Source organism: Pseudorca crassidens, chromosome 5, assembly GCF_039906515.1.
Source record: "Pseudorca crassidens isolate mPseCra1 chromosome 5, mPseCra1.hap1, whole genome shotgun sequence".
In the NCBI taxonomy this organism is placed as follows: domain Eukaryota; kingdom Metazoa; phylum Chordata; class Mammalia; order Artiodactyla; family Delphinidae; genus Pseudorca; species Pseudorca crassidens.
In genome coordinates, this window is record NC_090300.1 from 118,487,913 (window position 1) to 118,500,922 (window position 13,010).

At 34.9% G+C, this 13,010-nt stretch overlaps 1 protein-coding gene across 11 annotated transcripts in view; it reads right to left on the reverse strand.

The window, feature by feature from the left end:
* Positions 1–1,462: 1,462 nt before the first annotated feature.
* Positions 1,463–13,010, reverse strand: part of ROBO2 (roundabout guidance receptor 2) — a 1,654,780-nt gene continuing 1,643,232 nt past the window's right edge. For 6 of the 11 annotated variants that reach the window (XM_067739210.1, XM_067739215.1, XM_067739208.1 and 3 more), the window contains 3 exons: positions 6,668–6,940; positions 4,696–4,896; positions 1,463–2,922 (listed from right to left, as the gene is read on the reverse strand). In XM_067739210.1, the coding sequence (XP_067595311.1) occupies positions 2,921–2,922; positions 4,696–4,896; positions 6,668–6,940 (476 nt within the window). In that variant the 3' untranslated portion in view covers positions 1,463–2,920. The remainder of the gene's footprint in view (positions 2,923–4,695; positions 4,897–6,667; positions 6,941–13,010) is intronic. The other 5 variants (XM_067739219.1, XM_067739217.1, XM_067739218.1 and 2 more) reach the window with 3 other exon arrangements.

The window sequence follows — 13,010 nt, forward strand, 5'->3', positions numbered from 1 at the left end:
GCATGTTAAGAATGGAGCTGTTTTTGTGTTGGGCGTGACTGCATAGCAGCGCTGCCAGTGAGTGCAAGGTAAGATTATATTCTCTCCCACCCAGGCTTCCTTCTGACAGCTTATGCAGGCTTCTGTTTAGACCTGCTCAAGAGTGAGCTCTGTGAATTTCCACATTCATTTAACTGGCTTCAAAAATGAAAAAATTCATGGTAGCTCTCATGATACTCTGACTTATCCTTATCGGACGTTTTTTACATAAAGCAAGTTGACAAAGGCTTTTGACTTTTGGTAGTGTTCCCGAATTCGTGTGAATCGCTACGGTATTTTTTCTTGCTTTATAGCTATGGAGGAGGATATTTGGGGTGCAATATTAGACCGAAATCAATTAATTTAAAACCAGACTTAACAGAGGATGTGAACTATTGTAAAAGAACATTCCAAGTAACCATAAGGCCTGATATAATCTAACCAAAACAGTTAATTTTTATGCACTGAAGACAATCAAAAAGGTACGACGCTCCGCCCTGCATTACTCCAGAAGCCACCTGCATACACATACTCTGTTTTTGAAGTCTTAGTTTATTAGTCACATACACCTGCCAATTACCAGGGGTAAATGTTTATGTGTAATATGCGTAATGAATTAAAGTTTTAGGCTAAACTGGGTTATAGAGGAGCATAAAGAGGAAAGAAAAACAAACAAAACTTTGCTTTTAAATAGAAAGAGGTGAAGTAGGGAACTGCATAAATAAAGAATTAAATTCCTCACATCTTAGAGCTGTGAATAAGTATGTATTCATTCTTCACAGAAACTTCTCATCTTCCCCAGTCTCTCTGTCCCAGAGAAATCAAACTGCATTAAGATTCAGGCACTGATGGTGGAAAGTTGATAAAGGGATGAGTAAGTGGGTCTCAGAGTTTTCTTTCTCTTCTATGAAGAAATGAACTACATGGGACCAAGAAGATGTTGGTCCCATAAAGAACATTATGTTCCTCTACTCTTGCCTGTGTTGATGCAGTCTCGGGGAATAAAAAAGATGGAAACATTTAACTATGTCCTTCCTTTGCTATAACAATATGACACACAATTGGTGACTGAGCCAATAATGCACGGAGTATGAACTGTCATTCAAACTGGCCCCATATTTTAGAACTGATTCTAATCATTACATTGAATATTTTTCATAGTACCAACTACTGAACACATCATAGGAAAAACATGAGAAAGTATAACTAGAGATAGAATTTACAATTGTGTAGGCAGCACATGGAAAAATGTCACAAGTGGGAATTTCAGGAAAGTTTGGGAAATTCAGGAAAGTTCTCTTCTACTTGAATGATTGACTATACATGTACAGTAGCTAACATATATTTCAAAGTCATATTCATTTGGACGATACCTGACTGATGTTCAGGAACTTCTTGTTCTCAAAGTCGTGTAAACAAATGAGGCAGGACACTGTTATTAATGTCCACTTACGAGGTTTGGTTTATTTAAAAAGTGTATAAACATGCATTTTTCTTCTTTAGAATTTTTCTTTTCGATTTACTCATTCAAAATGGGTCAAACATATTTTAGTTGGTAGCCAATTTTTGAGAATGTACCATAAAATATTTATTCCAATAACTCTACTTACTGTGAACTGAACATACTCTGAGCACTGCTTTTTAAGCACTTACAATTTGGCTATATATTTGGTGGCATAACTTCACTTCTTAATCAAATAAAACACAAAATTGTATATAGACTGCATTATTTTTAAAAAATCATGAATTTAAGTGATGCAGCTCTATCCTCTAGTGTGTACTGTACATGTATTAAAAAGATGAAACAAGATATTGCAATAGAGTTTTTGTATTTGGAAGCAGCTCGAGTATGTCCTAATAATAAATTGCTTCTTTAACTATTTGCTAGATACTCTAGAGTTCATTTTGTTTGTTTCCTTGGGGAACTTCATATTATATTCTGACTTAATGAATTGGAGAGATTAGTTATGGTAATTCAGAAAATGCTTTTTTAAAAAAACTGTAATATAAATACAGCTCTTGTGAAACACCTTAATTTCCTCTTGCTTGTTGTAGTTCTCAAATGGGTCAATTACAATGACAGGTAAAGCTGATTCTAAATATAACTTTAATTTTTTTTTTAAGCAAGTTTAGTACATCATTGCTACCTGTATTTTTTAACGCCTATTCAGTCTTAAGACTTCAACTTCCTTCTTTTGACCCCTGCTTTTGTCAATAGTAAAAGCCACCTTTCTGCTTTTTTTTTATTGACTCAGTCGCTGATGTTCCAAGAAGACTTCGCCAACACCACTGTTCCTTTGCATCTTTCCTATTTCTACACCCCAACTGAAACCCCCCTAACATGATCGGTTACAACCAGCATTATCCAACCTAGCTTACAGTACAGAAACTCCCTTCACATTCAGTCTTTTTCTTCATGTCACGAGGAGTAGAGATTTGTGCTTATCACCAAATAAAATTGCAGTGCAAAATTTAAACATAAAAGTTACACAATTAAAAGTTAATATACGGCACCACAGCCTATTAATTCACATATAGTACAACAGACCAATAAGAACGGACAATAATATGAACAGAGCTAAAAAGAGTGAGCTTGCATAGCAATGCACAAAAGAAATTATATACAGAGGAAAATCCTTTTCTTCCTGGAGGGCGAGCTTTGTTTTCTTTCTTTTTTTATATACTCCTGACAAGAAAGAGTTAAGGTGGGTGGTGTACTTAAGAGAAGAACACAAGTAAAATATCTGTGGGATATGTGTGGCTGTGTGTCTTTACATTGCATTTACAGTTCTTTTAATAGTACATAAATAGAAATTGTTCATTGCACTGTTTAGTGTCATCACTTCCATGAGTTCAGACCTGATGGTCCTTCAGAGCAGCTTTGCATGTCTCCTCTCAGTTACTCTATAAAGAGATTTAAAAAAATCAGAAATAAGTTTACATTTAAAGTATTCTTTATCTTGCTCAGCGTAACAAAAAGCAAAGCAAACAGATAATAGTTGAAGATAACATCTTGGATTTTGTGAGGTTGTGAATTTAAAAAATTATACTTATGGAAAGTGAAAGAAAAAAACACTGTAAAATTTGGAGACAAAATCTGAGTAGATCATTTTTGCACTTCTTATGAGTGTATAATTACTCCAATATAATAGTTAAAGAAAAATCCAAGTAGTCCTGAATCAAATGAAAAATTATAAGTGTATCTTAATCAGATTATTAATAGACAACAGTAATGATAACTTCCATTAATAAAGAAATTTACAGTTTTGAAAGTACTTTCACTTTCATTATCTCATGGCATCCCCCAGTCTGTGATGTGAGCATAAGAGTAATACGATATTTTAGATAAGGAGGTAGAGAAATTAAGACGGTAGTTTACTTTCTCTTCTCATATAACCAGTAAAAGTTGACAAGATTGGAATTCAGGGCTATTCCTTCAGATAAACTGAATTCACGGAAGCAGTTGAAAGTATTCAGCAAGTATAATTCTGACATTGTATAGTGAAATTGGTAACTTTCATGATGAAATTAACACAGAGTTCAATGTTTTTTACTGTGTGTGACGTACTGTGACATCCTACTTTTCTCTAGTATTTTATACTTGGAAAGTAGTTTAGTTATATTAACTACCAATGACAGTTCTTTATCAAAAGAGAAATTTATTTATATGTTATTATAAGTCAAATATTAAAATTAACTAAAATCAAAGATCAACCTTTCAAGGTTGACTGCCTAAATTTAAAAAAATAAATAAATGAAGAGCAACTAAGGAATGAGGAATTCCCAAGGAAGTTCTTTAAAACTACCAAAGAGCCAACATTTCCTTATTAAATAAGAAAGAAAAGGCAAAGAAAACTACAAGAACTATATTTAATTAATTTCTAAGTATTAAAATTAATTGCCTAAATTATGCAATTTTTGCACAGAATAATTCAAACGAAAGAGAAAAATGTTTATTTGACTGATGTAAATAGCAATGGTCTTTATTATAACCAAACCTACTCAAAATCATGATTTTTTTTCTCATAGTAAAGCAAGCTTTCTATAATTTTGAAATTTGTTTATTGTGGCAATGTCATTGTAGGGGTTCAGGACATGCTATGCCAAAATATGGTACCTTGGCATATTGAATACCTTAAGGTGAGGGAGTTTGGAAAAAAACCCGCAGAAACAGAGAGGTCACTGTGACCTCTCCCACCTCATCTGTCCCTGAAGGATCATAAAAACTCCTGTGTGACAGGTACCCACCCTCTAGTACCAGGAGGAAGATAGTCTTGTCACCAGAGATGGGGAATTGGGGGCTGAGAAATCTGTACAAACAAACCTTATTAAATTAATCCTTATCTTCTCAGTTGCCTCTTCACCATTTACTACCCCTAGCCCAAACCTCTCTGTCTTACCAAATGTAAACACATTTATTGTTTCTTTGTCTAAAGGATTGAAAAGCTTCCTGCTCTGGTCACTTTGAGTCTTCATTCTCTTGTGAAGGCTCCATGTTCATGTAAAAATTCAATAAAATTTGTATGCTTTCTTCCTGCTAATCTATCTCATCAGTTTGGTTTTCAGACCCAGTCAGAGATCCTAAGAAGGTCAAGGAAAACTTTTTTCTGTCTTACGTTATTAACCCAGTCGTCTTTCTGAATCACCGTAGCCTTTTAAACGTCCTAAAGCACTTACATAATTCACCTGTAAACTGTCCTTGACTATTTGAGCCCATATATCCTATGTCAAGAAGGTCGCTGGCATTGCGCTGGTGGCTTCCCCTCAATGCCTCGGCTTTCCTAGGTCCAGTGGATCCCTTAGAAGAAGCCGTTCCTGATGAGCTGTGACCCCCTGGAGATGGGAAACTGGGCTTGCTGTAGGGCACCAAGGTCTCCTCTGAAAAAAGAAACACAAAAGGTTGAGTTGAACAACAATGTGGAGACAAAACAAACTTAACTTTAAATACTAAGCTCAAGCTAGGCTATTTTATGATTCCATTCTTCAGTAAAATTAAAAATAAGTTTAATAAGGCCCAAATAGTAAAGGAATTTCTATGTGCAAGCAACATTTCCTACAATAGGAACTGAGGTAGGATTAAATTAAAAGAGATCTTGGAATAAGTATCTAATGTTATATATTATTTGCAAAATTTAAACCCAGTTTAAAAGATATTTGCATACAATAACCATATTGTTTAAAGCATTTCTGAGATTAATTTCTGGGTTCAAAGAGGCTGCAATTTACTTTTTTCATTAAGAAGGAAGGAACATGGTTTGTGTTTTAGTTTAAATTATGGCAACATTTTCTCAATCAACTTAGATAAAGAAGTATATATCAGTGTAATAAACTAGGCTTTTAAAATTTCTATTGCTTCTTTGGATAGAAATACATTATTTGAAAAGCTGTGTATTTCCTTAAAAGAAAAAGAGAAACTCATTCATTTTAATAATGTCCATATTCTTTTTATGTACCATCTCTCTAAAAATAATTCATGATGTGCATTACTAAATACTTAACACTGAAATAACTTTTTTCTTTCTCTCTTTTTTTGCTTTCTTTCTTCTTTCTTCCCCCCCCCCCTTCTCTCCACCTCTCTGTTTTTTCTTTCTTTCTAGGTATGGGTTATTATTACTGTGATTAGATGACTGAAAAAAATACTGACTGAATTTAGTATTTCTCTTTTTAGATAGTCTTTAATGACAAGGGTCACGTGATTTTTCTCTCACAACCGTAAGCATCCTAAATGTTCCACTAAATCTAGATACTAATATTATCATCTTTTGGCTTTTTTATAACTGTATCTTCTTAAACCTTAAGCACCAAGTTGTGACAAAACATAATTATTGAAAATGCATGAGTAGAGGACATATCCAGAAAAGTCCGAATGAATAAAAGAATGTGTAAGGAAACTCAATTGTGTGTGTTGTGTGTGTGTGTGTGTGTGTGTATATTTTAATACTCAATGAATCCTGACATAAGAAGAGATGTTCTAGAAAATCCATTTCTATAAGTGGGTCAACATCCCCCTGCCAAAAAAATCCAACCACAAACCATGGAACTTATTTTGTGACATTTCCAGGAAGTTTGAGTTATAAACAAAAACATTTCACATTGAAGTGTTATCAACTAAATTTAATCCGTTGGAGCAAGTGCAGGCTCCAGTTTAACCTTTTCTAATATGAGAATTCTGTAATTGCCTGTTTATTTGCAACTTTGTTATTTCCATTAATTTACCTATTTGACTGAAGCAATTCTCTCAAAATGACTAGCTACTTCAGTCAAAATGAACAAACGGTTGAAGACAGAGATTCAACTGACACTAAAGATGAAATTTAGTGGTCTAAAAGTACTCAATACAAACAATAAAAGGCAAAAGAAACAAAAAAAAATGAAATGGTCTCTTGAGCTCTGCAGATGAAGCCTGGAGGTCTCTTGAGCTCAAAGACCCTATGCAGAGGTAAACTTGAGGAACAACCCTCACTGAACTGACTCAGGCTTAAGGGATGTGCTCTTTACACCTTACATCTCTGCTGCGGAATTCCAACTTCAATTAGTGATTCAAAGCAAACGCATTTCAGATGCCCTTAAACAACTGGCATTTCCAAGATACCTGGTAGAAAAAAAAAATGTAAAAGTCCACACTTTCTTGGGACTGTGCAGAACACACCTGGTCCAACACCTTGTTTGTGGAGGGCTTTCCGTATGTCTTCTTGGCGTTCTGTGGAGTTTATCCATTCCTGGGTTTGTCGCTGCCACTCTAGGGATGTTTTAGCTGGACAATCCAAAGAGCTCTTTGTGTCTTCTAAGTTGGATGCTTGCTGTCTCTCCAGAGAGCTTCCTTTTCTCTCTGTTGAGTTTTCCACGTTACCAGCATGCTGGCTCAGGCCTATTTGCTGCCTTAAACCCTGACCGGGAGGGGGATCTGGTGGTGGTGGAAGATCTAAAAATTTTGAATAATGTTTAGAATGGACTAAAATGTAATGAAAAGTACAGGTTTTAATTCAAGATGAAGAAAAAACCCTTGCCCTCCTACAGGTATCACCTATGCGAAATGAATTTGGGGGAGGAAAAGGTCAGTTATTTATATCTAAAATGCACATTATTGATCTCTTTGCTATCTTTTGATCACAGTGTCTTTGAAATAAAATCAACTGGCTTTATCCAACTATTGTACATAGAGAGTGTTTTCAATTGCACATTGAGGCTGATGTTCAAGGTGTAAAGAGCAGTTTATGGTTTCTCCATCTTTAATCCATTGTCCACTGCCACCTCCCCAAAGTAGAAATACCAAGACACAAAATGAATAGAAATCCTAGCAGCTGTGTTAATAAAAGGCCCTGGGAATAATAAAAGCTGCCCTGCCAATCTCCATAGGAAATGTTGCCCTGGGGAAATTAAGAACTGTATGCCGTATCGTATACAGCATATGACGGCTCTTATCCGTGTGCGTGGCACATTTAGCAACAGTCAAAGGGTTAAGCTAACATTTATTAAATGCAATTAACATTCTGCCTGACAACCAATTCTGGCTGTTCGTTTCATGAGTTAGCTAATGAGTTACAACTAATATATTATAATCTTCCAATGTATTAATTTTAATAAGTAATAACCAATGTTCAGAGTTTAGATAGAATATGCTTCATGGTGCTAGAGTAGACAATGCATCATGAAAATCTGAGATGTAGTGGAATAGATAATTTTTCATAAAAGCTCTTTACATTAAATATCAGATATGAAAAAACTAAAAGTTCAAATACTCAGCTCATTTTTCATTTTTCTTTTACTAGCTTTTCATTCCATGATACTTTTATATTTTGAATGTCTTTAGTTGTGAAATCATAGTCCCTTCTTTCATATTTCTTTAAGTATTATCGTTCTATTATCTAATTTATACTATTATACTAGTCCTGAAATTACTTTATGGAAGATTTTGAAATCTTCTAAACATTCTAACATTCTTTTGGATTATTTTCTTTTCATTTTTCTGGAATGCTGTTGCAAACTGCTTTGTTCATCCTTAAAGTATCAGTAATTATGTTATTTGTTCACAAAGATCAAATATCGTGGACAATATACATACTTATATCATTAATAGAGGATACTGTATATAACATAGGTAATTATTTCCCAGGCCATTTTAGTAATGATGCACTTGTTTCTAATAATATTGTTCATGAAATTTAAAAGGGGAAAGTATAAATTTCTTGTGTACAAAACATAATTTCTTTAAGGAAGGCTAAGTTACTGCTGTTAAAGACTTTAGTAAGAAGCTTCATACTCTCTTTTATGAACAAAATAATACCGCCCTCCATTGAACCAACAATGAAAATCTCCTCCGTATCTGCTTTGGGAGTTCCCACATTGGAGCAACATTCCCAGTTCTTATGTATGTCCTCTTGTTAGATTATGAATCACTAATTATTGAAGGGAACAGGTTTTCTATCTGGGAGAATAAAGTTGCAATTGGAACATTTCTTCCAAAATGAAGAGCTAATCCAATGCTGAGAAAACTGTTTGTTGAATATTCCACCAATGAGTTTGGTATTTTCTTTATATTCAACACTGACTCCCTTCAGTTTGTATTATTATAAATATAAATTAATTATTTCATTTGAGTAATTGGACTTAAGACTGCCAGTTGGGGGGAAATTATTATATTTGCTTCTAAAATAACATATCTTTTCACCAATTTTTATTCTCCATCAGAGCAGCTTAATTTTTCAAATGGCCAAAATGGCATCTGCTTATGCTAGCTAAAATTCGGATTACTATTTAATTTAACCTGAAATCATATGGCTATGTAATTAAGTAATATCCTTGGAGTTTGTATAGTCTAAGAAGAAAGAACATTGAAAGCACATTGAAATAAACAAATTGCAAAAAAGATGAGATTAAGAATGGCTGTGGAAAAAATAAAAGTATGTAATCAAATATGTTTACTTAAATTAAATTTATTATTCATTTCTCTGTTGATTCATTTCAACTAAATCAATTCACTAAAGAGTCTCTGGCTGGCCTACTGAGGATTTGCTATTGTCAGGCACACAACAGTTCAATGATATATGTGCCATTATTATGCTCTTTTTTTTTAGGTAAGAAAAAAAGGCATAAAGAAATAGTATCTCCAGCCTGGGTCTCTCCTTCCATGAACTCCAGACTCATCTAACTAAATCCATACTGGAGAGTTCAGCTTTGATGTTTAGAAAGTATCTCAAATTTCACACATGAAATCCAAGCTCTAGATCTTCCTCCACAAACTATACTTCCTCTCTAGTGTTCCTCATCTCAATTACTACAAGTTGGCCATAACTTTGGAGTAATTTTTGGCTTCCCTGCTTTACAGCCTTTATTAATTTCATCAACAAACCCTGTGGGCTCTGCCTCCAAACTATACTCAGAATTCAACATTTCTCATTGCTTCCACTGATTCTAGCTTGACATGAACCTTTAGCATCTATTCCCTACATCACTTCCACAATTTCCCATGTGGTTTCTGTGATTCTACATAGAAGCACGTTCAGTCTATCTCAACCTAACATCTAGAATGACTTGTTTTTTAATAAAAATATAAGGAAAATCCTGTTACTCCTCTGCCTTAAACACGCACACATGCACACACACACACACACACACGCGCACACACACACACACACACACATGTACATACCATCAGTGGTTTCCCACTCAAAGTAAAGAGCCAATGTCCTTATAGAGACTTAAAGGTCCTACAGAACGCTGGTCCTCACTTACTTGTCTGACTTCACAGTCTATTTTGTTGCTCTCTCTGCTTCAGTCACACTGCTCCTCTTCCTTTTTATCAAATATTTCAGGATTCCACTTGCTGTTCTCATTTCCTGGAATGACTTTTCCTCAGATATCATCATTGCTCTTTCCCTTGTAATCTTCCAGTCTTTTCTCAAATGTCGTCATCTTGGTAAGTCCTTCCCTGAGCAATCTAGTTTAAAACTTCCCCCACTTCTATATTTCTCAACTTCCTTCCTATGTTTTTATTTTTTTTCTCCATGACACTTACAACCGTCTTGTATGCTTTTATTTTTCACTTATATATTTATGTTGGTCTTTATCTATCTTCTCTCACTAGAATGTAAGCTACAGGAGGGCAGGGAATTTTGTCTGTATGGTTCCCATTGTGCCTGTCATTTGGTATGAGCTTAATAAATATTTGAATGAATAGATTAATGAATAAAGAAATTTGCTCAATGGTCAAAGCTAGTCCATGGTAGAGCTGGAAAAGAGCCCCTTCTCTGAATAGACAGTAGGGTGAGGGAAGGACAGGCTGGAAGGAGATGGGAAAAAAGGCTGATAGATAGAGAACTACCTCTCTGCCTCCTTTGTTTAGCATTGGTCAATGTATTTGCTTTAAAGGATATTCTTTGGCTTATGCAAATGCAATAGATGATTTGAACTGAACAATGTCTGTTTAGGTGAGACTTTATCCAAGGGAGAAGAACATTCCTTAACATGTATGTGAGTTTTTGCATAGTCTTTGAGACAGAGACTGAGGTTGCTTACCACTCCTAATTCCTCCATTGGCCACAAGGGAAGATTACTTTCCCACTCCAGTAGTTAGTTTGATGCCATGTGACAGAGTTCTTGCCAATGAAGGAGGCATGTACCACTTTCAGGACTAGCCATAGAACTTCTCAAATAATCACCTACGTTCTGTCTTCCCCTCACTCAGAAACCATCAAGGTCCCATCTTGGAAATAATGGTGTCTCAATATTTAAGAAGCATACACCCTTACACTACAACTTAGAGGAGAGTCACCTGACTTTTATAAATCACTGTGTCCATGAGAAATAAACGCTTAATGTGCTGAGGCACTGAGGGGATAGAAGCTGTTTGGTATAGCAGCTAGCAATAATTACTCTGATTAATGTACTCATAAAACACTGTTCTAAAATCTATAATGCAAAAATTTTACGGTAAAATGTCTATACATTAAGTGCTACTAAAGAGCAACCTTCCTCAAAAGAACAGTTTGATTTTATACACAAATATTATAAATTTATTACTGATGCATGGATTCATACCATACAAAAGCTACGACATATACATCTGTGGTAAAATAACAAAATCCTTAAGGATAATCTGTAGAGTGCTATCCAAAATAAATGTCCCTGTATCATAACTAAAATGTCTTTGGATCAAACACTTGGAAAGATATGTGAGCCAAAATTTGCTTTGCAATATCACCACTTCCAAAATGTATCTACTAATAGCACCTAATCCATAACCTTTTTTGGAATGCCAGTAAATTTGAAACGTTAGGAACCTATTTGCTTTTTAGAAATATAAGCAACATATTGATCATGCTTTAAACTAGGAGGTAGCTTGTTTTAACTAGACATTCTGAAGAAAGCTTGCAAGGAAAGTGTTTTAGGAAGGAAGAAAAGAGCTCTCTATTTTGCTGATTTATATTTTATATCTTCCACATATTCTGGACACGATCTTCAAACATTTTGGAAAAGCCACAGAAAACCCATATTGTCCCTGGATTTTTTCCTCTCTCCATGACATTCATATCAGGAAAATTACACAAAATTATTAATGCTGAGATTTGTAACTAGAATATCAGTGGGAGTAGTCCTTTTTATTTAGAGGGAACAAGATGAATGCTTCAAGTGCTCTACTAATCTTTAGATCATCTGGGGCAGAAAGGAGGCAATAAGCATTTTTGCTCACCACAGGATATCCACTTATAGAGAATCAAAATCTTGATTGTACCCTTACCCTTGCATTCCATAGAAACACTTTCCAATGGGGACAAAGTAAGCAGGGAAGATAAGTAAACCTGAAGGCTTTTAGACCAAGTTATTTTGGCTTTTAAAATCTTCTTAGCATTATAAAATGACAAGAGAAAGCACAACGGTGGCTGCCAGCTAAGGACCTACCCCCAAACCAATAAAGAACAAATACTTCTTTTCCAACTAAGCCTCATTCTGTCCTGTAATGATAAGTCTAAGAGACTGAGATGAGTGCGCAGAACTCAGTTATAGCTTCTCAAAGCTGACTGCACGTTAGATTCTCCCATGGAGCTTTAAAAATACTTGTGACTGGTTTTCACCCCAGAACAATTAAATCAGAATCTCCAGGGTATACTTTAAGAGTTCCCAGATGGTTCTAATGTGCAGCTTGGCTAGGTTCATCTTTTTGATGTTTCGTAGTACTATCTCAGGAAAAAGTGTGTGTGCTTGCAGGAGACAGTACAGAGAAGGGGGAAGAAATTTACCTTTGGGTCTGACATTATATTGGGCTTTTTACATATATTATCTTACATATTCCCGAGGAGAAAACTTCAGGATAAATACTTTTATTCCTATGTTTAAACATATGAGAATTAAGTTGAATATAGGGCTGATGAACTACTCATTATTGAACAAGGATATCGTCCAGTAATATTTTGTTTCCTGAAACTAGCAGTATTTAAGCAAATACTCAAAGACTGGATGCTATACATAAATAAAGGAATTGAAATAAATCAGCAAGCCATGGCCCATGGGCCAAATTAAGCCATTGCCTGTTTTGTCAATAAAGTTTTATGAGAAATCAGTCACACCCATTCATGTACATTTTTTCTATAGCTTCACAGACACGACAATTGAGTAGTGTTGAGTAGTCTTGACAGACACTGTTTGGCTTGCTAAAGCCAAAAATATTTACTATCTGGACTTTTCAGAAAAAGTTTACTGATCCATCAACGAGATGATCTATAGCATATTTTTAGCCCTGGAATTAATGAAACTAAAAAATTACTAAATTGGAAATCACTACACGGTCTTTTTTTAAAGTGAAATACCATCTAAGATATCTTAATTCAATTTCAAAAATGATCCAACAACATGGCAACTGCAATGCTACTTATGTTTTCTTCCTTAATCTTAAAAAGGAATGTTCACTAAAAAGCACTAATGGAAAATGCCAGAACAGCAGAAAAATCAACATTGCAAAGCAGTATGGCCTGTATTTCTTGGGGCTGGATAATGTA